Source organism: Drosophila suzukii, chromosome 2R (assembly GCF_043229965.1).
Source record: "Drosophila suzukii chromosome 2R, CBGP_Dsuzu_IsoJpt1.0, whole genome shotgun sequence".
NCBI classification, from domain to species: Eukaryota; Metazoa; Arthropoda; class Insecta; order Diptera; family Drosophilidae; genus Drosophila; species Drosophila suzukii.
This window is the reverse complement of record NC_092081.1, coordinates 2,031,265-2,056,793: the sequence shown is the minus strand read 5'-3', so window position 1 is coordinate 2,056,793 and position 25,529 is coordinate 2,031,265. Positions and strand designations below refer to the sequence as shown.

Sequence of the window (25,529 nt, the reverse complement as noted above, 5' to 3'; positions counted from 1 at the left end):
AGGCAAAGCTGCGCATGAGTGATTAACCGGTGGAAGCCGAACCACAGACCTAGACCGCATCTTATTTTCAAACATTTTCTTCTGGTATGCCCCAAATGCCACGTTGTCGACCGCGTATGCAAGTGAGAGTAGGACCTTAAGTACTTCCATACAAGTGTGGACCGTCTTGTTGATAAAAATGAGTATGTGTGTGAACTGTATTTAAACTCATTAGTAAAATATAAGCTTTCCCCACTATGATCTATGAACTTACGAACTGTCTCTAAGTGACTTACCATATTCCATAAAATCTTCAAACCATTCGCAGCCACATTAAGTGACAAATATGAAATCGTTCAGAACGCCGTAGACAGAGTGGCGTATGCGTAATATGACTCATACGCCGCGTATACACGCCGCGCCACTATACATACGCACCGTCTGCAGCAAAAATGTCGCACTTTGCTTAAATGGCCATTATTGAGTTCGGTGCTTTTGCGCTGCGTTGTGTGCGTAGAAAACTGTGCGTGTGACGATGGTTCCAGACTTATCGCTGGGGAACTCAATTGCCCGTAGACAGAAAAAACAAAACAGAAGCCAAAAAAGCGAAATACACACAATCAAGCAACAAACAATAATAAACTAGTCGAGAGCAGCAATGGCAAAAACTCTGATAGAAAGCTAGCAACAACACCAACAAAGCGAATGACTTTTGCCATAAATAGTTGGCGTTGTGTTTGTTGCTGCAGCTGCCGTCGACTGAGAAAGGGGTAGGCGAAGCAATATAAAAACTATTGCGGTGGGTCAGGGTGAATGTGAAATGAAATAGAAATCTATGAATAGTGGCGAGCAAACAGGAGGGAGAATCGGAGAGCGCGAGCCGTGACATTGAGTGGAATGGAATTTCCCCCACTCCTCAGCTGATTGAGCAAAGAGCCCGAAAATTATCGTGTAATAGCGACGGGCCATGCGATAATACGACCACTGATCACATTCATTTTGATTACCTTTGCCACGGCCAGCTCATCAAAGTCGTTGATTTAATTTGCTTGGTCACGATAATTAGTTTGACCTGAATCACTCCCGCTAAAGAACTAAATGGCGCACACTCAGTGTGAGCTCCGTTCTCATGTGGATGCTCATAACATCTGTATCTAGCAGCCCATTTCTATCTTGTTGCTACCTAGCCGACAGAACTTGCTTCTGGATCTCGTTGTCGGCTGTGCTCGTAAGTGCCCGGCTAGCTCAGTCGGTAGAGCATGAGACTCTTAATCTCAGGGTCGTGGGTTCGAGCCCCACGTTGGGCGAATTTTATTTTCCAGTTTTTCTTACTTTTATTTAAGTCCTAGGACCTCTTTGAACAAAAGCCGACGAACCAAAAATCTCCATTACAAACTTGGTGTGAAACCTAATAGCGGAGGTGTAGAACACATTTCAGTACAATATTTTTGTAATTTATTTAATTTAATTTAATTTAACTAATTAATGCAAATAAAAAATCAAAAACCTTTTTTTTTACACATTTGAATGAACGCCGAAAATAAATGTTATCTCAGACTTTTTGGAATCATAATCCCAAAAAACCGTTTAAATATCTTTTGAAATAAAAATCTTAAATAATTCTTAAACTTGATTTTCTAAATAAGTTCATAATAATTCTTTTTTTGTGATTTTAAAAATAAAAATTTTAATATTTATGTTCCCTGCTTATTAGTTTTTTTTTTTTTTTTTACAGAAATGTTCTGTGTAGGAATTTGTAAAAAAAATTACTTGAATTCAAAAAAAGTAAGGAAAAGCTTCGGAAAAAATGATTCAAACATTTTACGCTTGTCGTTTATGTAAAGCCTTTGTTTCGAGTACTTTTTAATTGAGGCCTGTGTCGAAAAAAAATTAATCTACTCGATCCTGCCAGGAGTCGAACCTGGAATCTTCTGATCCGTAGTCAGACGCGTTATCCATTGCGCCACAGGACCGGTTGGCAAGCACTGCTTTTTGTGTCGACTATTTGTGCGCTCCGTCGCTTAGATTCTTCTTCTACTTTTCCAACTATACTATGTCCATTCGTTGGCAAGTGGAACCGGTATATGTATGAGAGATTCCCATTTTGCACGCGACTTTGTGCCATGGTATTTTTATCCCCATTACTCGTAGAGTAAAAGGGTATATTGTATTCGTTGAAAAGCATGTAACACTCAGAAGAAAACGTTTCCGACCCAATAATGCGGGGATGCCCAAGCCCTATGCACACAGGACACCGTTTCACTTTTGTGTCGCTGTCCTCTTCACATAAGGACGAACCAGGGCAAAAAAACATAACATTGAACTTATCTTTAATTGTATTGGCAAGTGCAGGAGTTGAGGTTTCGATTAAAATGAACCTGTTAAAGCTGCATTTATTAAGTTGTCAAAATCACAAAAATCACAAAACATAGACTTACTGGCATAGACGGTTAAACTGGGAGAATTGAAAATACTTGCCGAACAAAAATAACAACTAAAAAGTTCGTAAAATATATCAACAAAGAGCGAAAAAAGTGATGGCAACACGTTTTTGCGCTTCACAAAACACGACACAAAGACAATGATTATGATACTGGCGGGTGTGAGTGGGGGCGTGTGGGGCGTGTCGCGTTTGTATCCAACACTCGGGGAGGGGCTGGCAGCGCAGGGGGAGTGGCAGGCGCAGGGCAGACAGTCACACCAGCCACAGCCACGATTCGGCAATACAAAGACAACATGAAATTTTGCCAAAAAACAGACGAAATAAAAGTAAAACCAAAATGGCCGACGTCGCCTGCAATTTTGTGTATAGAAGTGCTCGTATCGCCATTAGGGGTACGGGAGGTAAAAAGGGGGCAAGAGCGAGATGGCAGCACGTCTGAGTGTGCGGGGCATTTAAATAAAATTAGAATGGGAGTCATGAACACTTACACTTACGCCCTGCCTCCTCCTTCACGAAACTGTCCGCATGCTGATGTGTGTGAGTGGGTATCTTTTCGCTTTCGCATGGCACAGATACACGTTCGCAAGCAGAGAACAAACCGTAGACGACACTTGATAGTGGGACAGCAGCGCCAAACACTGTCTCTAGCCCTGACCCTAATTTTTGTGAAAACATATATTTCGTTGGGGTATTCCTTTTGGGATCGCTGGCCCTGTTCTTGAAACTTGTTTTTAAAGCCGTGTTCCCAATCTGATCTAAACTCGAGGTGTCTTCCGATTAAATCAATCAATTAAATCAATCGACAAATATGATAGTTAAATGGACCCAAACCATCGAATTATCGATTTGACCCATTATTATTACTATTTTAAGAATATTTGTGTAACTACACCCAAAAAGAAACGTTGAGTGTCCATTTAATCAAACAAAACACCTCTACACGAGGTAAAAATCTAGTGACGATCGCACCTTCAACAAACAAAAGTTCTGATATCAACTTTCTAAATTCTTTACATTCGGCACGCTGGAATTCAAGAGAGAGAATTGGGATTTCAGACTTACACCCCCAAACCTCAAAAATCGTCCGTATGATCGCTGGTGTCTCGCTCTACTCGTAACGCCAACAAACCACCAAAAACTGTGGCGTCCACATTTTCAAGCATTAAAATGTAATATTTATTTATTTATTTATCTTATAGTGTTGAACCAAGAACCTGCGGTGGGACTTAGAGCCATAGCAGCTAAGGTTTTTGGGCTAGGGGTTTGAGTTGGGTTGTGGGATTACTACAATATTACATAGTATTACTATAATACTTACAAAATGTAATATTTACCAGAGATTTTAATTTAGGTTGTATTTACAATGATGCTATTTCATATTTTGTATTTAATTTTAAAATGTTTTTGCATGGTAAGAGAGGGGCAAGTACAAATAATGTGTCGAATGTGTTTGCTCATTGGTCAACAATGGGCACAGGTTTGTTTTTGTTCTGTCGAGCTAATTGCCAACACAGGCATATTGTATTAAAAACTATTTATACAGTATACATTATACATTCATTACAACACATTCTCGTAGCAAAAGTTGATATCAGAATCTTTGTATGTTGAAGGTGCGATCGTCACTAATTGTTTACCTCGTTAACAGGTGATTTTAGGATACGTTTTTCAAAAAAAATGTTCAAGAAATATATCTTCTTGTTTTTAATTATATCTTGCGTTGCCATTAACCAATTTAGGTGGTATATGTTTTAGTTTACAACTATAATGTCACGCGAATTCGGCTAAATTAACATAACGCCGAGTGTCAAAGTGATCCTATTATAGGGTCAACTTGAAGACCTTCGTAAAAGAAATTTATTGACACTCCGTAGGATTACATTGACCTAAATAGGGGCATATTGATGATTTTTTTATACCCGTTACTCGTAAAGTAAAAGGGTATACTAGATTCGTCGGAAAGTATGTAACAGGTAGAAAGAAGCGTTTCCGACCTCATAAAGTGTATATATTCTCGATCAGGATCACTAGCCGAGTCGATCTAGCCATGTCCGTCAGTCCGTCCGTCTGGATGAACGCTGAGATCTCGGAAACTGCAAAAGCTAAAAAGTTGGGATTTGGTATGTAGATTCCCGAGCGCAAGTTTGTTTCAGCAGGGTACCACGCCCACTCTAACGCCCACAAACTTACAAATTTTAACTGAAATTTATTAGTCTCGTCAATACCTATCCATCGACCCAAACAAAGTTTTCCATCTCCCTTTGGTCCCTTTAGCTGATTAACGGGTATCTTGTAGTCGAGGTACTCGACTGTAGCGTTCTTCCTTGTTTGGGTCTAGATTTGTCGAAACTTATGTAACAGGCAGGCATGGTTTCATGAATACCTATCGTTTGTCCCAAAAGAACTTTGCCACGCCCACTCCAACACCCACAAACTTCCCCTGCAAGCAAAAGGGCGATAATTCTACTTCTGGACGATGAAAAGACGATAGAAGACATTTTACGAAAACAAATAGGGTCGGGATCGCGAAGAAGTAACTCTGAGACACTTCTGGACGATAGAACAAATTTCAGAAAAACAAAATTATTGGAAGATAGAATGAAAACAGAAAACAACGCTCGCAGGATAAAAGGAGGTTGCGATAAATGGCCGTTACCCTTTATTTGTGAAAATTCCTCGGATCTCCTATTTGACCCAGCTATTATTTTTCGCCCGAGCGTCATTTCGTTTCGCAATTTGTCTAAGGTCAGTGCGGTTTTGTATCAAACTTGTGTGTTTAAAAATATTGCTTTGTTTTTCTAATTGGTATTAATGGTTTAACATATTAAAATGCTCCTCTCAACAAAGGGTGTGAAATTACGAGCATATACCCTATTCACACAGATGGGATTTTTGCTTCAGCGACCCAAATCCGATTCAGCCATTTTTTTCCTCCATAAGAAATACCCGTTTTGGAAGTAGACGGGAAAAAGTCTCTACAACTCGCTGCAGCGGGAAAATATACCGCACACGCAAATCGACTCAGTATTCCAATGTTTTATTCAGTATTTTTTTACGAGTTTAGGTGATTTTTGTACTTGGCTCAGTTATAAGGAAATTGTTGTTGGTGCAGGCCCAAGAAGCCTCCCAACGGCCAGGAACCCAGCAATGGCTTTTTTTAAGGAAATGTCCAACCTCCAGTTTATGTTCTTCATGACAAGACCTGGAATCTGTTGCACCAAAACGTACACTATTTATCGAAAGAAAATCCATTTGAAGGCCATTAAAAGGCAATTCGAATTTGTGATATTGTAGTTTAGAGTGGCTTTTATAAAATTTCATTTATAGATAGTCCAACGCTTATGGCTCAACATGCGGAAAGTGCTTCTATTCCTCCAATTTTACCAACTCTTCGATTGTAAATAAGCGTTCAACGCAAGTCCATAAACGAGGGCATTATCTCAAGGCCGTTCCCAATTGTTTTCGGCGCGGTCTATCTATTCACACACCCTCGCACTTTTTTTGCTTTGGCTCCCACTTTCATTTTCGCTTTTGTTTGTTTTTTCTGTTTGCTTTTTTTTGGCAAATAACCTTGATAAAACGTAAACTATTTTTATCAGTGAGAGTGGAATGGGGCCAATGGCAACGAAATTTCTGTTTGGGGTTAGTGTGCCAATTAACGATTAGATTATTCCGGCGCTCCCTCTCCGCTCCACGGCCCGGTTGTGGGTTAATGTGCGAAAATATTTGCGTTCTGCGGATTCTAATTTTTTGCCTGAGTGGTAAACAAATTATCTATGCAAACGTCAGGCGATGCTGGTCAAGTGTGAAGTGCCACGCATAGTAGGTGATCTATAAATAACTTTTAGCTTACCGTCCTAGGACTCCCATTTGCGTAGGTGGTTGGCATAAGACGCTAGCCACAGAAATAAATACCGGGGAATGCGTCATCCATGTTGCACTAGGCTTTTAGGGCGTGGCCTCGACTTGGCTCGAGTTAGTATCAACTGCATAACAATACAAGTTTATAGGTAAAATTGAACAGAGTTACAAGATGCGGGTGCTTCAATGACGTTGGTTATGTTACGATACCCAAACCAAATAACTTGGCTAATAGCAAGAAATGAATATAGGACAAAACATTAGTAATCTGAGTTATTTATTGTATTATTTATTCTTATTCAATGTTTAGGGGCTTATATGACTTGTGAAATTTAAGTGTAAGCTAAATTTACCTGAAACTTGAGTAAAGTAATGTAAAACTAGGAATAAAAAGTGCTTCGACTATCAGATACCCGCTACTTAGCTAACCAACTTCAAAATAAATATACTTTTTAGATATAATCTACTTTACATTTTTACATTTTACACTTTTGTCTACTGGCCGTGACGTCATTGACGATATTTTTACTAGATACTTATTAACTAACAGTCCGATTTAACCTTTCTCGGCCTTCCGATAAGTATTGACAAGAGATTTCAAAATAAAATTTCTTTAAATTTTAATGTTTGAAACCCAATACAACACCAATACATTTCAGTTAAAATTGTCATTCTAGAATTCAAACTGTAGGAGCCACAGTTTCGGGCTGATTGTGGGCGTCGCAGCTGTGCTGAAACAAAATTACCCTGCGCAGCAGTCTCTAGAATCTGCATGCCTAATCCCAATATTGTAGACTGTCTTAGTTTCTGAAATCACTGCGTTCATACGGACAGAAGGACATGGCTAGATCGACTCGGCCAGTGATCCTGACCAAGAATATTTATACACTATGGGATCAGAAACGCTTCATTCTACAAGTCACGTACTTTCTGACTCTAGAATACCCTTATGCTGTACGAGTAAGGGGTATAGAAATAATAGTAACGATGCTTAAAAAACAGATAGCAGATTTTAAACGTAAACGCCGAAGAATATACATATTAAATTTCTCAAAGCCAGATAAAACGTGTTACTAGCGAGGACGAGCTGTTGAATTAGTTCAGTGACTTCATCCGTTCAATTATTTATAAAGCATTCAACACTAATCGACTCGGGCTTCATCAGCGTCATCATTGTCAAAGCTGACAGTAAAAACAGAAAATGTGAGTGCAGAGGGAGAAAGGGAAGGCCCAATTCTGTGCACAACACCGATCCAGAAAATACAATGAAATTGCATTTAAATGGCAATAAATCTAAATCAGCAATGTGACAATCACAAATAAAAAACGAAATAAACCCGATTCCAGTTCCAAGTGTGTACAATGTACACTGTACATATTTTACATATGTACATGCATATACTCGTGAACCAGACAGGCAAATGACCCACAAAGTAGCCGCACAACAGGAACAACAACGAAAGTGGTGCACTTGAAAAAATGTAAATCAAATATGGCAACTCTCGATAGGAGCAAATAATTGTAGAAACCGAGAAAGCAACCAGGAGCAGGAAAACTGACTTTGTACCACTGTGCCTGCGAGCATTTAACCTTGAGTCGGCAACTGATTACAAAATTGCAACGATAACTGCCACTGACCCCATGGCAAAGAAAATAAAATGGAGAGTGCCGACAGAGCGGGAGAATGGGCGAAGAGAGCTGAAGAAAGCAATCGCTTATTTCTGCCTTGATAAGTCATCGTCTTAGCAGTCGCAGTTGGAGCAAACAGACGACCGACTGGCAGACAGGCATATTTTGCATTTATTTTGCTTCGTTTCCGCCAGATGTTGACATGATGACCATCAAAAGGGGCGGGGGCTGGTGTGGATGGTAGGATGGTAGGTGTTTAGGCAAATAAAAGCGATTTTGCGTGGCTCTAAGCACTCAACGGAAATTGTATTTGAAATACCAATTAAATAAATCGACCGACTAGACAATTTGGACAATTTTATCGGAACTAGCCGGATCGGACACCATATTCTACAAGATGTGTCCCAAAAGTTCCCGAACTTTTTAACAAAATGAAAACTACAACAGATTTTTGCGTGTTGGTTTTTTCAATACACTTAATAGCTCGGTCCAACGACTTATCAAAAGAGTTTTTATTTGTCGGCCGGATATCGGGTATCTGATAGTCGAGGTACTCGACTATAGTGTCCTTCCTTATTTTTAAATAGATAAGTAAAAACTATAAATTAGTTTTAAACATAATTTTTTTTTATTTTTGTTTTTTGAATAATATAACAATGAAAATTTCTATTTAGAATGCATCAAAAATAAAGTCAACTAGATCATACCTGGAAATATCGCAATGATTATCAGCACATTTTTAGATGAATTTTTTCTTACCCTGCAAATTGGCCAACTGCTCGGTAGTCATAACAATGGGAAGCATATGCTCTGAACTTCTAGGAGCTGTCAAATTTGGATCGGCGATCGGGCCTATGTAGCACTTGCGCATCTTCAGGTAGTGCAGCCAGACATTCAGATCCTCACCCATTGAGCCCATGGAGTCGGTAACTTTCCCGCCGGCGTTATGAACATTAAGATCGATATGTCTCTCGTTTACGGTCACCTGGCGTGTAAGATGAAAGTGGGTGTTGCTGACGTAAATGTTCGGCTGTGGTGGTCGCGAAATCTACGAAAAGGAATAATATTAGTTTTAGCTCTCTTAAGTTATATGGAAAATTGACCATACCGATAGTCGCTATAAAAAAGGGCAAAAACTATTCAGAATAATGAAGTGTATTCAAACCCGTTACTCGTAGAGTAAATATGGTATACTAGATTCGTCGGATAGTGTGTAAAAGGTAGAAGTTAGCATTTCGACCCCATAGTGTATATATATTCTTGTCCGTATGAACTTTGAGATGTCGAAAACTACAAGAGCTAGAATGTTGGGACATGTAGATTCTTGGGCTTCCTGCGCAGAGCAAGTTGGTTTCAGCAACTTGAAAAAATGAGGTTCATTCATGACGCGTATTCTCAGTAAGCATAAAACTAGGTAAATAATCGGGGCGTTTATCCCCACCGGTCCCAACAGCTTCCCTTTTCTTAATTTTCACTTTTTACTTTCACTGCTCATTCTCCAAAACCAATTGAAATTTCAAAGTCCTGGTATCTAATCGGATTGGTGTATCAGTCGTTACGAACGGACCATCACAGCAGATTTTACTCAATAGAGTGCTATGGGATGGAGATATAATCATACAGAAAATCGGATGCTTAAGAAATTTCACTAGCGCCACCTAGGTTTCACGCTATGTGGCGTGATAGTGAAATTTCGTAAACAGCAGATAGGAACGAACGATAGGTGGCGCTTTAATTTAGCTGAGTAACGAGTATCTGATAGTCGACTATGGCGGTTTCTCTTGTTCATTGTTGCTATGGTTACTATTTAATTGTAAAACTTTTTTTATAAAATAGTAGGATGAGTGTATTTGGTTGTTGTCTGTCACATAAAAAATATTTCGGTTAAAAGAGATTTATTTTATTTTTTGCATTTTCCCTAAAATCTCTTTTAAACGAAACCTATCAAACATATTATTGATCAATTTAGTCTAATTTCATAAAGAATGTTTCGCATTAACCTGATCCTGCATCACGGACCGCATAAAGTTCGCGCTTATTAAGTGGATGTTGCAGTCGCGCAGTTCGACCATCATGCGCTCCATAATAAGGTTCTTTTCGCGCAGCTCGCGCACCTGTGCCTCCAGCTGGCGCTTGTCTTCCTCGTAAAGTTGCAGGGTAAGCTGCCATTCATTTTCGATTGAGCGCACGTCGCACCATTGCTTTTGGCCGAGCAACCGCTGTGCAAGGACCCGCTCCAAAAGTTGGGTCAGTTTGGAAAGGACATATATGCAAGCAAATATCCACAGGAAGTTCACGTACAGCTCAAAGGAATTTTTACCGCTCATGACTTTGCCTCCGGCGTATCTCGGCAGTGTGAGATTTTCTATTTCCGCTATTGTGAGGTTTTCCATTCTTAAAATCTCGTGTTTATGTTTAGTTTGCTTTGTGACAATGGTGGAGGGATCACGTATGAATTTTAAAATTTGAAGTCTTTCCATGAAACTACTCCTAAAGCCTGCTCGATTGTAAACATTTCTAATGGCGCTACGCCCGTGTGGATCAGTACTTTTTAAAACATAGCTGTATCATATAGCTAAATGTATATCAGCAGTCTGCTTTAGAAACACTACAGTTTCTCAAAAAATCGTAGATTGAAAGGGTTTATTGTATTCGTCGGAAAGTATGTTACAGATAGAAGGAAGCGTTTCCGACGCTATAAAGTATGTATATATCCTTGGATGGGATACAGATTCTAGAGATTCTTGCGCAGCGCAAATTTATTTCAGCAGGCTGGCCGCCTTCTCCATAAACGCCCATAACTCTAAAGTAGTGGTACCCACTGGCCTGACTCGCGAGTCTGGGGGTCCCCTACCGGCGCTCTGCCACGACACCAAATAGTCTTACATTTCTAAAGACTGTCTGAAGATTTTATTCCAGTGTTAAATGTGCACTTGATTTTATTGATCCAATACCTACAAATATACATGCTAAGAATCGTACCATTGTTATTTTAAAAATTATGACTAAATAAGTTAAACATTCTTTGCCATGGTCACTAGTACCTCTACCGTCCGCGTGGTGCCGTGGCACTGACATCGGTGGTGTGTGCCGGGCCATTAGAAATGATCTAGAACTATTTTTTAGTCCTGCCATTCGATTATAGCGTTTCTTCTTGTTGTATATAAAAACAGGTTGATACAACGAATTTTTATGAAACATGAATTATGCCACGTAGAATCCACACAGGTAAAATCACCGTGGTTAAATCAAGTACAAACAGTCTTAATTTAAGAGCGATTTCATGCATACCCTTTTTAGACCGTTCGTACTGAAAAAGGTCTTACAATGAGCAAATTTTGGACTTAAATATCAGTCAACTCTTAAAATTCCCAACTGTTTATTCTGAAAGTGTTTTGTATATAATGCACATAAAATATACACCTTTAATGCCCGTAAGCGGCAAGTCGTAAGTAAACTTATAATTTTAATGTAATTTGGATCCTTTTTCTTCTTACAAGCATAAAATGAAACCCAATTTTAAAATATATATGTTGATTTAAGAATAAATCGTACTAGACTGAAAGGTTCGAAAAACGTACTGAAATGGAGTATTTTCTTTCTTAAAAATGCGTACTTGAAAGCGGTAATTTGTTCTCGAGACTGGGAATTTCACTGCTTGGCGAAGATTTGACACTGATAGTACTTAATTTTTTCTCTGAGTGTAGCTCCTAGTTCACCCCCATGGCAGACATACGAAACGTCACAAATTGAGAATAATTTTATGAACAGGGTGTGTATGAAATTAAACTTAATTTTGTTATTGTAATGGGAGGCTCCATAATTGCATATAATTTGATATAGTACTTTCAGAAGTGAGTTACTGATAATTTTAATACTCTTAAATAAACAGAATGGTGCTATCTTTTTCAAAGGTAATTTCTGATATACCGACACACATTTTTGAACATTTCAAAGTTAGACGTTAGCGTTTAAAGTTAAAATTGGTCTATACTAGAAAGACTAGGCTAACTATCCGTCAATGACTACAAAATATGTCTACAAAATAATTCGACTAGTGCATTTTATTGCGAACATTTTTCCAACTAATTTTTTCAGAGCTTATAATTTTGGCGGTATCATGCATGTACTGTATACATATGTACGTGTGCGTGTCTGGGGTTTCCCACTTTGTTGACTTAATTAGGTAAAACTCGGCGCTAAGCGAGAAGCCAAAATGAGTAAGAACCGCAGCAATTGCGTCGCGACGCGTACAATGAACTTTCGGTGGGCGATCGATTATTCACATAAAACACCTACTTGTGAATGTGTATATGGGCCGTTCTTTTACAATGAACGGATTTCGCCAAAAATATTCTTTCATATTTAGATTTACAAAAACAAATTTTACGAATACTATTATTTAAGTTAGTTAAAAACGCCCAATTGTAAAAAGTTCCTTTGCTTGAAAGTCTATTTCTCCCGCTGTGGTTATCCGATTCACTTATTTTTTTTTTGTACTTAATCCGCTGAAACCGAACATCACACTTAAAAAAGTTTCAGATATATCAAAAATGTGACTGAAATAAGTGTACGGTTTGTAAAAGAACGGCCCATATGGATTTCAAGAGTGCTAGGGCGACATCTGAATGCTTAAATTAGTTGCTGAATACAAATCGCTGGCATTTGAAAGAAATTGCGTTCATTGTTTAAGCGTTGTAAAAGCTGCAGTTGCAAAGCTAATATAAAAAGCCTTTTTGGTAAAGAACAAATGAACATACATTTTCATGTTAGAATGAATTAATCGTAAGCCATTGAAAACTTTTAAAACTGGAAACTGATAATCTAGATATTCCCTAAACTGTTAAATTGCTGAGTTGTTGAATTTTGATCAGCTGCTAATCAGCTGTTCCATACAAAGTTAACAGCAAAGTCAATTTTGTTTAATTGCTGAAAATCAGAGTTGTCGCTGTTCTCGACTCAAAGTTAGAGGGTAACTCTGGTCACTTGTAAACATGGAGGAACTGCAATCGTATAAAATATGCAAGTAAAGGATATCTGATAGGATGCTGCCTGTTAGCAGTTCTAATAGTTTAGTTTTCTGGCTTATTCTCGGCGTTTTCCTTAATTTTAAACGTAATCTTTGGTAAACACAGCCTGGCAATTTGACAATCTGACAAAAAGCCGACATCTTAAAATTGAAAATTCAGCAGGGAACTTTTAGGGTCGTTCCCTTAATTGCTGAAATTTTCTGTTGAATTTTCAACAATTCAACAGTTTAGGAAATACCCTGAATGAGTTCCTTGAAATGTAGCTCAACACACAAATGATCTACTTCAGAAAATCCTTCCCAAAAAACTAAAGTTCAAGGCAAAAAAAACTTTTGAACAAGACAATAAAATGAACAAAAGAACGAAACAGAGAGAATTCCTTACTAATTAATTGTTTGACATGCATACATACAAAGTTCTGCGACAGCAACACAGCAGACTTCACACTTGATTAAATATGTGCAATTTAAAAATAATTTACACAAGTTGGCCTTAGTTCGAAGGATGGAATGCTGGTAGGGGTGGTAGGAGCATAGGGACACCAGCCGAGTGCGACGCAGACGGTGTTATGGCAAGTGCGTGGCTATTTCTGTAACCAGAAGCTTTTCATCGGCCAACGTTGTCTGCTGCTTAATGGTGCATTAGGGCCCAACCCCGGGAAATGTTCTGTAGCGCATGTTGCACTTACACCACCCTACACCACCCTACACCACCTACAGCTACGACAGAAAGACTACTAAAATTAGCTGGAACGTGCCGCAGCAACAAGTGTTCAGTTCCCCCAGCCCCTCTGAATGCTGATGAGATTTTGTTTTGGCCGTACTGCGTTTCGATTTGGCTGTCCAGGAAATAGTTATCGATAACTGAGACAAGGGCACGCCCACCCTGAATGCTTAGTATGCAATCTGGGGGACTAGCTTTCTGTTGGCATTACGATCAGATTCGTTGGCGCCCTGGAGGATGCCACACATTCACATAGGCATGAACGCCTCAAATTGTCTCATAAATATCATAATGTCACGTCAACGAAAACAACAATAAATATAAAAATATCGCAGACAGCATAATTCGTAATTCAACCATCTAAAAGTACGCTTTGCTTATGCATGGGCGTTTGCTAAACAGCAAAGGTACAAAATAACAAATTTGTCTAATCTAAAAATTTTATTTTCTGCTTTTCAAAGAACGTTTTTTTGCCTTATATTTAATTTATTTTTTATTTTTCTAAGCAGTCCGTCAAGCTTCGCAATTTTTTTAATTTTTTTCGCATTTTGCACTCATGTTTATTGCCGATGCTCGACACAAACTGCGGCGCGTAATAAAGATTTATGTGCTCCTAGAGCCCAGACTTAGATTGACTGACGTCTGGACAGGGGCAAATCTGAAGCCAAAGGTTAGGGGTGGGGGTGTAGCTTTTTGGAAATATTACACAATTGTAATTATTTTCCTACCCCGTGATGCGATTTTGAGCCAAAATAATACCTAAGCCAAATCCTCTTTTTCAAAGATACTCCGAGTCCCAAACCTTATCTGCACTTCAAAATGCTTCGTCAAATTCTTGGCCAGACACTGACCCTGACACAGACACTGACCTAGTTAAGGAAATGGCAAGAGTGAAGTGCTTAGGGTTTTTCAAATTTTGTCTTTATAAATGAAAGGTTTTATTAATTACTTGAATCTTAAAGTAATTATACACTGAAAAATCGATAGCCATTTCAGCAAGCCGATGTTTTCAACCCTTGCAGATTTTATAAATCGAAATGCTCGTCGATTGTTAGCAAAAGCATTGCAATACGATAATCCATTGCAAAGTTAAGGAATTTAAATAAATTCTAGGCCATTTTCAATTTTATACGGCTTGCTTTATGTTTGGTATAAACTCGTAGAGCAAAGGGGCTTATTAGAAATGTCCACCTGTCCGTCTTTTCGTCTGTCCGTTTTTACGCAAACTAATCTCAGTTGTAAAGCTATCGGAAACGTTCAGAACCCAGCATTATACAATAAGTAGAATGTTCGCTTTTTTTTCCATAGAGACCCTGGGAATAGAAGAAGACACAACGTTTTTCGAGTGATTAACGAATCGTTGAAAATGTAGTTGTAAAAATATGAATGCATTCCAACGATTGACTTTAACTTCAGTTTTCTATGAAATAAAACAATTGACTTCATAGAAAAATGCGCACCTGTAGTGTAAGTGCTTCGCATGACTTATGAATATTCAACAAAGATGCTTGTAGTCTAAGCACGCTAATAGAATTAAAAATCGGTGTATTTCGTTTTCGGCAAAACGCATAAGCTTGTAAATTGAAACGTAACATTATCTTGACATTTCTGTGATTATTTTTATACTCGACACCCATAGAATAAAAGGGTATACTAGATTCGTCGGAAAGTAGAAGGAAGTGTTTCCAACCCCATTAAGTAGTACCACCTTGAGATCAAAGCACATCGTTTCCAAGATTTATCCTCATACCTATTTCGACAATATTACCACTCTTTCCCCAAATATCTACGTAAGATAGTTTACACTAAAACTATTATACCTGGCGAACGGAAGACTCGATTTATATAAATAAAAATCAGGTGGATCTGCCTTTACATGGCCGATTACTAGAAAAATTGTGTGTTTTATTTAGTGACTTTAGCGTCTAAAGCCTAGTACTCACATCGACGAAAACCGCGAGCTAGCCATAGGAGTGAGCGAGAGGCAAATTCGCGGGTATCGCTTTTCGTCGGGTTTGCTTTCCAGCGCGGTACTCAGATAAGCTAAGGAAATACCAGAAAAAATACCAGATTAAGCGAGTGAATTTCGATGAACGCCGATAGTCGCGGCCCAAAGAATTAGAAATTTGATCTTTGGCGGTGTTCGTGCAAAATCGGTGTGGAAACTAGAAATTAAAAATGTAAGGAAATCACCAAAAAAGCCTGCAGGAGTCAGTGCAGATAAAACGAGGAAGAACGCGATAGTCGAGTACCTCGACTATCAGATACCCGTTACTTAGCTAAATGAAGATATGCAAGCAGCAAAGCGAGATTAAAATGCGCCACCTACCGTCGGTATAAAGATTTAAACGTTATGGGCGTTAGAGTGGGCGTGTAGGTATTGACGAGACCAATACATTTCGGTTAAAATTTTTTATCTAGCACGAAAATTGTGGGCGTCACAGGTTTTCGCGGTTTGTGGGCGTTAAAGTGGGCGTGGCAAACTTTTTTTGGGTCAATCGATAGGTATTGTTGAGAACATTACATTTCAGTTAAAATTTTTTTTCTAGCATCAAAACTGTAGGAGCCACAGTTTTGGGCGGTTTGTGGGCGTTAGAGTGGGCGTGGCACTACTGAAACAAACTTGCACTGCGAAAGAAGCTCAGGAATCTGCACGCCAAATCTCAATAGCCTAGCTCTCATAGTTTCCGAGATCTCAGCGTTCATCCGGACGGACAGACAGACGGACAGACGGACATGGCTAGATCGACTCGGCTAGTGATCCTGATCAAGAATATATATACTTTATGGGGTCGGAAACGCTTCCTTCTGCCTGTTACATACTTTCCGACGAATCTACTATACCCTTTTACTCTACGAGTAACGGGTATAAATATATGGAATGTTTAACCGATGTTTTTACTGTATACCTAGACTAGTTTTTTTTAATTGATTTGTTTTCCGTTTGTCAACAAACACCACTGTTTGACACTAAGACCATGCTACATGCTTGGGGGTGAACTTTGTAATCTTTTATCACACTAAAAATAATACTATTTTTTGACTAGTGACTAGTGACTCTTCGCTGATCTGAGTACTATTCTTAAGGAGAAAAAGGTTGCTAGCCCTCGAAATTATCGACAAATTATCCTCAATAGACATAGATTTCTTAGGAACTTTTTAGTGCAATCTATTGTCCACTGCAAGAAAACCGATTTATTAGCTTATCTTCTCCTATATGTTTTCAAATTAAGTCATGGCAACCTTTGGAATGCTAGTGAACATGTATATTTTAATATATAAAATATTTCTATATTTAATTAAATCGTCTTAGGTATAAAATATACAAAATCCGCAAGCATACAAAAATTGATTTGAAGATATTAATACTCGTTTTTTGGGGTGATTAGGCAGTATTATAAATGTTATATTTCTTAGATAATCGACGAAGCGCACGAGGAGAGTGTGCGAAAGCAACTTCTATGTAATATATATATATATATAAATGGGTTGGGAGAAAAGCGGTTAAAGTGTAAAAGCAAACAATTAGAAAATTTTATCTATTGGGCCGCTGGAAATAAATGCTCAAATTTAGGCCATTCGTAACCAAAAAAGTAGGCCAAAACGTACAACATTTGACATTTTCAGGCAGTGCATGACTTAAAAACGAACTTTTAGTCCATTTTAAATTTTTTATGTCATGCATGACCTAAAGTTTTGTTTCATCATTTTTCTGGGTGTAGGCTTTAGACAACGATTTCTTGAGTTATTTGCTTTTCATTCACGAATTCTTAAGAAACCGCTTCTCACCGCGGCTGGGGAGTAGCCGCCTTACAAAATATGTGCTGTCTTTTTGAATGTGTTAGAATTAATATTATTTTAACAACAAAAAAATAAAGCCTTTGTCTTTTTTTAGCAAATCGTAGAAGACTACTTTATTTTTGTTACAAAACACGAAACTTTGAAATTCGATTAGCATTGACCGCTTAGTTATTTCTTTATGTAAATTCCCAAGACAATGCGGTCTATCACGGATAATTTTTTCGCGAAATAAAGGGGTGGGCACCGTGAGCTACAGCATTACTCTCAATTTGGCCCACTGTGCCTGGACACGACCTTCTCACTACCCATTTGCGGTAGCTCCATATACATACATACCTAAAGATAGAGCAGTACATGCGCTCCGGCCGGACAACTACAGCCCTCCTGCGGTCCACCAACTACTTCCATCACCCATTCATAGACGCTTATCGGAAAACAACCACCAACATTTGTCTATTTGCACACAGTCGCGCGGTGTCTTGTGTTCCTTTTCACGAGTAGACTCAGCCCACTTTTAATGTCGTCGTTTGCCCAACTGCCGTCAGACAGTTTCACCCACTCGCTGCTAGCTGCCGCCTATCTTTTTCTCGTGGCTTTGACTACCTCAACTGCAAAACGCCGCCGCGCCACTGAACGACATTAAACCTGACTTTGCCTCCTACCTTTGCCCGCCCTCCCTCTCCTTGTGGCAGCCGATTCAAAGTCAAAATCATACCAACAGGCAAAACGAACCGATCCGATCCGATCCGAAGCAAACCAAGCCAAGCTAAGCAAGGCAAACCAGACTGGCAAAGAAAATCCAACAAAATACTATTATGTCCGTGCACGGTGAAAAACATCAACTTCGAAGCTAGTCAACTAAACGTATTGTTATACCCGTTACTCGTGGAGTAGAAGGGTATACTACTTTCGTCTGAAAGTATCTAAGAGGTAGAAGGAAGTGTTTCCGACCCCATAAAGTACATATATTCTTGATCAGGATCACTAGCCGAATCGATCTAGCTAAGTCCGTCTGTCCGTCCGTCCGTATGAACGCTGAGATCTCGGAAACTATAAAAGCTAGAATGTAGGGATTTGACATGTAGGCTACTGGGCTTCCTGCGCAGTGCAAGTTTGTTTCAGCGGGGTGATACGCCCACAATCGCCCATACCTCTAAAACCCGTCTAGCGCTCACATTCCACATTAATATTTTGTAAAAATTTAAATGGTACTTTGTTCACATTATTAATTCCAACAATAATTCATCCGTTCATAAAAAAGTTATAACCAAACAATAATTAATAATTAGCAAGCTCAAAAGAGTGCGAGAGGGATGGAGATATATTCACACAGAAATTGGGCTGCTTACGAAATTTCACTAGCGCCACCTAGGTTTCACGTTATGTGGCGTGTTAGAAAAATCTCGTAAACAGAGTAATTGGTGTCTGATAGTCAAGGCCCTCTACTAACGTTTTCTCTTTTTGTTTAATGCTTTTAAGCTACGATTGACAGAACTATCATATTTAATTTTTTAATATAACCTTTATTGGTCATCAAAATCACATTTTTTGAACGTTCGTCAAATGTTCCTTAGCTTGCTGGCCGGTTTTTTGCAGTTTGACTTAATCTGAACGTATTTTTCTCGGTGCCTCTGTGTCGTCGTGTATGCATCTTAAAAGTTCAGCCTGGTGGTGAGGAGGCGAAGTGTTGTGGAGCAGATTGGTGCAGCCTGTCTATGGGCAAGAAATCAAAAACACCAGGCACCGACAACAACAACCATCGGCTGCGTTGTCGGTCTCTCGTTCAGTGGATTTGTGTGCCTTCGCATAAATTTTGCAGCTTGTGCGACAGGCATGTAGACAAGTTTTTCTCCTTTGTTGTTTCTTCTTTTTCTAGCCAGCTATCTCGCTCGCCAGTTGCACACAGATACACGCACACATAGACCAGAGGCTTGGAGAGTGGTGCACAGATACATTATGTATCTGTGCGCTGCAACAACTGTTGGTTTCGGCTTAAATGGTGTTATCCCATGGGATAAGACAAATTGGAATGAACTAGCTCCGATCTAGAGCTAACTAATTGGAATTGGATGTATGGAAGAATCTTGGATAATTTCTGGAAAATTGTTTTGTATTACAGTTGTTGACTATTGATGAAAATGTACTTATCGAACACACGTGAATAAGTTTTTTTTTTTTTGGATCAAAGTTGAAAAATAACTTAAAGCAGAACTCATAAAATACGTGTTGTGCCCTCCCTTAAATGACTGATTTTAACCTACGAAATATCTAATCACTTTATTTATATCTAAATAAATGACAGCTTATTATTCATCATAGTTAACTTTAACTTTTATTAATCTTTCAGTGAAGGCAATGGCTTGTTCCTTGCGACCCATGCAATTTTATATTACATATAGCTGCCTCTTTTCTAATTCTTTTATTTGCCGGCGAACTACCCCAACAAACGGCATACACATGACATCGGTCGGCCCTTCCATCACCCCCGCAGCTAGACAAACTCTCTGTCGCACACATTCAGATCCTCAGATACATATGTATATGTATAGCGAAACACGTTGCACTCATACTCTAAATAATTGCTCCAGTGTACTACTGAACTGAGAGTCGTTGGGCAGACTGGCAAGAAGGGAGGGGGTGTAAGAGAGTGGCGGTAAGAACAGGAGGGGTGGCGAAGAATCTGGGGAGTAAAGCGAAGAGCAGAAAAGCCATCATAGACGCAGTAATAGATGGCAGCTGTGTTTGTATTAGTGGCCCCCACACCCAAACAAATAGAGAGGCAAGCGGAGAGAGACCCCTTCTGTAGCTCCCGAGCCACACACCTTCAACCATGTCGTTTCCACTACTCAGCTGTCATTGTTGATATTTTGTGTTTTCATCTTGAACTTTTGTGGTTCAATGTGTCTAGCCAACCCCAAACAGGGCGAAATTCACCACATGCTCACGACCATCCCCCTCACCGCCCCCACCAACCCATACCCCTGCACTATTTCGCTAGCATTTTGCCGGTTTTTCTATGCGTATGCGTAGAGAGCGAGAGAGGGACTCCCAGCTCTCTTTTGGGTTTTCCTCTCTCGCTCTGTCCAATGCAATTCTCTATTGCATTCTACACTTGAACTTGCCCATCGTCAACTCAACGCACACAGGGACATATGTACAATAACACGTACCGATGGGTCGGTTGAGCGGCGGGGGCAGTGGGCAGGTGGGGAGGGATGGGGTAAACAATTATTTGCAGCAATGTGTACGTATCTGTATCTGAGTATCTCGGTTCGCTTGGCGCTTACTTTTTAACCACAATGTATTCGAAATGTGCAATTTACGAGTATATGTACATCGCCCAACAGACGGGGGTATTGCGTGTGTACGTACTCATAGATACTTTTGTGCCTTATGCATGGTTTGCGGTAGATTGATCTCCGTTCGGTTTGCCCTGGTGATCTTTTTTCGTTTCCATCAATTACGTCCAGCAGTTTCTATATTATACCCGACTTCAGTTGGCTTCCCCTTGCAACGAATCGGAAGGTGTACAATTCGTTAAGGCCTTCGGAGGACTCTGTAAGGTTCTCTGACACTATAAGGGTCTATTACTCATTCTTTTGATGCGACACTGTATATTTGGTCACCTGCACATTTACATATTCTATTTTTTTTAGATCTGTAAGTATCAACAATTGATCAAGTTCAAGATTAGATATTTTTGTAAGTACTATGTGTAAATTTGTGTATGTTTAATGTACATAACACTTCTCTAAAAGTATGTATGCAAGTATTTCTTAACACGAAATAACCAAAACTGACTTGCTTACGAAATAGCACGTTAGTAAGCTGAAACTCTCTTTGAAATTACACTTGCTGCCCCCAAAAATTTGAACCAAACAATCGACTTGGAACTCAGAGAATAATGAGTGATTTTCGACTAGAGTTATTCTTCACTTACTTTCCTAATAATACAACCAAAAATGCATTCGATTAAATCACTTTTTTGGTCAAGAAACTGAGATCGTTGGTATTCTTTTGTGATAATGCATCCAGCATGTTTTCCGGTTGGAAATTTTTCAAACTCACATCAAGACCCTTTTGTCCCACTGTGCGAGTATATTTCGAATGTACGTGTGAATTTGCACTTGTGCACCCGAATGTAGTGACGAACAAAAATCAACGAAAGAAAACACAGTAAATAAGTGAAGGAAACCGAAAATAAAGGCAGGGCGAAAGGAAAGCGATGATGGCACTCACATACTCGAGCAATGTGGGCTGCTCACGCATACAGGCTGGCACACAACTCACAGATATAAATACTCACGGACACAGAGAGAGAGACATGGGGAGAGAACAAAGAGTATCTTGGGATTGCATCGGCATTTTTCATTCAAGCCGCTCGCTCAGAGTGCCGTGCCTTTATGAGTGAGTGCTGCCCTCGCTTCACATTCAACTTTAGCGCCGATTACGCTTTTGACTCTCGCTCTTTTGCGGCTGGCCCTCTCTCCGCGCGCTGGTATGCGTGCGGTGCGAGTGAGAGTGTGTGGTGAGTTCGTTCGCGACTGAGCGACGCCGACGATTTGGAGGTGGTTTGCCACTGGGAGAGTTTACGTTTAACATTCTGTTCGTCTCGCTCATTGATTTAGTATTTTTTTGGACTTTGTTGTTAACGGTTGCTTTCTCGCAAGTCCGACGCCCAAACGCGATCGCCTAAATACACAATACAATAGGAAACACAACTCGAAACACAATACCTACCAATACGGTTTCCCCAAATACCGAACGTTTTAAACAAAACCCAAAATGTTGCAACCAAATAAATTAATTGTTCAAATTGCCTATACCCTTCTATTTATAAAAAATGATTAGAAAAGTCCCAAATAATACCAGCCTTCCTCAAAAACAACAAAAAAACAAGTGCAATTCATCGGCAGATATAAAATAAAGTGCAAATGCATTGTATCTGAACCTCAGAAAGTAGAAAAATACATATGTGTGTAGTGAAGAAAGGGGAGGAAATAGTTCTTTAAATAACGCAAATCAAGAGCATGTATTCATATTTATATAGATATTATACAGCGGCTGCATAGTGCAAATCGCGGATAAAGGAATTCGACGGGACCGAAATGTAAATAGGAGAGATTCCCGAAGCAATTCAACGGTGAAAGCAGGAACAAACAAAACACAGAACTCGAAACCAAACATCAACAAAGCGGCGCACAGACACTTAGACATTAGTCTAGTCGTCGTCTGTGGAGTGTCGTAGACATTTTCCGCATCCCAATATAATCTCAAATATAGTGCGCGAGTGAGAATAAGGGATTTGTGTTAAGAATCCCTTTTATACAAATATAGTGAAAAGATATTTACCGAAATTCCGAATAGTGCTTTGCCAACAGGAATATCTTCCATTCAAGAACACAGTGACCCCATGGATACTTGTGGATTAGTAGCAGAACTAGCGCACTATATTGATGCATATGGTGAGTTCTGGGCACCTGAAAATCCAATAGAACCAACTGACTCGTTTTCCATAACAACATTTTGTGGTCAACTGCTAGGGATAGATGTGAATTGGGCAACAAGTTCGCCGTTCCGAAAAAAACCATCTCTGAATTTTTTCGCCCCTAATGTGTTTGTTTTGGCTATCTTGCCACCTCTCACTCGAGGTGACCCAAATCAATTAGCAGTCGAAATGAAAACTACATTACCGAGATATACAGGGCATAAGCAAAGAAGGGTACATTTAATAAAAATAAATGTACACATGTTCGGGGATGGCCGTCCGATTGGTAACACATTAATTATTGTCATGACAAGTGACGGACGGCCAATTAAAGAGTGAGCGCTGAAAATTATAATTTCGCCTGCGTAAACATAAATAAATACAAATCTTTCGGGGCGCTGTAGTTCGATTTTTATAGGGGAATTTATATGGGTCTAGGCAAGCACTTGACTGCGTAATTGGCATGGATATCCATAAATACACTCTTAGGTTAATATTCAAGTGGGCTTTGATTTAGCTCTGGCAGTCGATTTATGCAAATATTCTGTTGATGAGGTTTAATTCGGTGTAAATCAAATTGGTTTTGTTGAGTGGCGGAAGTATGTTCAAGAACAATATGATAGAGTTTGAGAAATTAATATGAGAAGTAACTGCAGAGGGGAAAATTAAAAAAAGGTTAATTTACATTCAAAATTTAAAAAGCGAATGGCTGGCCTATTTCTAGGGAGTCGAATATAAAAATGTCTTAATATTTATAAATTCGCTTTTATTTTCATGTTTTTTCTTATCCATCATTGAGTTTTTTAAAGATATATTTTAGCTTTTAAAAAAAAAACAAGAGTCGACGGCCTCGACTTTCAGATACCCGTTACTTGGCTAACAAAAAAGCGCCACCTATCGTTCATTCCTATCGGCTGTTTACTGACACGCCACATAACGTGAAACCTGGGTGTGAAATTTCGTATGCACCCGATTTTCTGTATGATTATATCTCCATACCTCTCGGACTCTATTGATCTTGATAATTATTAATTATTGCTTGGTTATAACTTTTTTATGAATGGTCTGATTTTTTTTTTGTTCAAATTTTCAATACCCATCCTCATGCCAAAAATTATTCAAATCAGAAAATCAAAAAAACAACGAGGTCTTACTTTTTTCCATTATATATCAGATTCCTTCTTTGGAAACAATCGGATTCCGCATGCAACAGAATAACAACTTTTGGGGAATGTTTTAGCACGATAGTTTGAAAACTAAGAGACTACTTTGCGTAGAAGCGGGCGAACGGACAGTCGGACCTCTGACTAATATTATAATACCCTCTGGCAGGGTATAAAACCGACTGTATAAACTCTAGTCTTTTATTATAATTTTCAAGTTCAATGATTTTCTCTTTAGAAAGTTAGAGTTCTTACAAATTAATAATAATTTACGATATTTTCCTTTCAGTTTTAACAATGTTACCATTCAGAAATACATTTGAAAGCATATTTATATTACAAACAACTTTTGTGACTATTGAGTTAGTTTTGAATTCACTTTAGTTTTATCATCGTAATTTAGGCCTAAAATAAGCAAGACCTCTGATGTCTCAGATGTGTTTGGGTTTTAATAATTTTAGGCGCCTAATGGGGCATTAGGTAACATCGTGGCATCAGCTCTAAAATAAGGTCCCCAACATTAGTCAGACTCTCCCACAATTAATTCGCCCAGCCCCCCGTCGTTGGCCTTCGTTTCCTGGGCGGGAGTGGTTAAAGTTTCTACTTATTATTATTTTGTTCTTATTTTTTGTTCTTCTCTTTCACGTCCCTTTCTCTACCGCTTTTTCACATTAAATTATTCGCTTTTTCTCCTTTGCTACACTTTCTGGACACTAAGCAAACAACACAAAAAGTTACTGGTTTCCTTTGGCGTCGACGTCGTCATCGTCTTCGCCGCTGTTGTTTGTGTTTTATGGTACATTAAAGTTGGCAAAATGGCAAATTTTAATGCGATTTTATGCAAATATATAGACACATGTATGCCTTTACATGGGACTTAGTGTTTTGCGAGCCATGCCGATGTTTTTTGACTGGGTCCTCGCTGCAGTCTCTGTTCGAGGTTCTGGGCTTAATGGGCGAGTTTATATCATTATATGACACTCGGAAGTTGTTTAGGTCGTTTCTGTAACTTTTTAGAGTAACACGAGTAGCTGGATAAGAACAAACACTGGAGTACCCGCCACATATTGCCATCTTAGAGCATTAATTTTATAACTCAAATATTTTAATGGTAGAGTTGTTTACCTTTCTGATAACCTCAGCATAGCTTTGCTAGGACTGAAAACACACAAACTTAAATGGCCCTGGATAATTTGACCATCTTATTTATTAGTAAGTACTTAAAATCGTCAACCCCAATCACACTTCACACGGCACGTCATAACTTTTTCCAAAGTGAAACATGCAACTACATAAAAACTCCCATTCAGCAAGGTAAGCAATGTAACGTCGGCTAGGAGCGGCCTTATCGAAGGGTCCCGACCAGTGGGTCATGATACAGAGCACTACCACCATTTTCCCAACCCTGGATG

General features: G+C 39.1%; 2 protein-coding genes and 2 non-coding genes across 6 annotated transcripts in view; 2 read left to right on the top strand and 2 right to left on the bottom strand.

Annotated features, from left to right (window-relative positions):
- The window catches only part of EcR (Ecdysone receptor), a 96,113-nt gene that overhangs the window by 17,144 nt on the left and 53,440 nt on the right, over positions 1-25,529 (top strand). The window contains exon 1 of one of the 3 annotated variants that reach the window (XM_017087785.4): positions 22,091-22,931. The exons of 1 other annotated variant lie outside the window; for it this stretch is intronic. Coding sequence is in view for 1 of the 2 variants with exons in the window: in XM_036814164.3 (XP_036670059.2) it covers positions 22,880-22,931 (52 nt within the window). In the remaining variant the exon portion in view is untranslated. Of the gene's footprint in view, positions 1-22,090; positions 22,932-25,529 lie in introns of those variants that run through there. One more of the 3 variants, XM_036814164.3, reaches the window with a different exon arrangement.
- Positions 1,214-1,286, top strand: TRNAK-CUU (transfer RNA lysine (anticodon CUU)). The gene has a single exon. It is a non-coding gene; the product is annotated as a tRNA-Lys (tRNA).
- TRNAR-ACG (transfer RNA arginine (anticodon ACG)) lies at positions 1,880-1,952 on the bottom strand. The gene has a single exon. It is a non-coding gene; the product is annotated as a tRNA-Arg (tRNA).
- On the bottom strand, positions 8,518-10,430 carry LOC108019791 (uncharacterized). Its single transcript, XM_070994875.1, has 3 exons — positions 9,913-10,430; positions 8,672-8,960; positions 8,518-8,619 (listed from the first exon to the last, which is right to left on the bottom strand). The coding sequence occupies exons 1-3, from the start codon at positions 10,390-10,392 to the stop codon at positions 8,609-8,611; spliced, it is 780 nt and encodes a 259-aa protein (XP_070850976.1). The 5' UTR covers positions 10,393-10,430; the 3' UTR covers positions 8,518-8,608.

Bases quoted from the DNA above. Each gene is read 5' to 3' on its own strand.
- LOC108019791 (XM_070994875.1), bottom strand. From the start codon at position 10,392: ATGGAAAGACTTCAAATTTTAAAATTCATACGTGATCCCTCCACCATT. The intron at 8,961-9,912 runs GTTAATGCGAAA...TCCTTTTCGTAG, and splicing joins GGTCCGTGATGCAGGATCAG to ATTTCGCGACCACCACAGCC.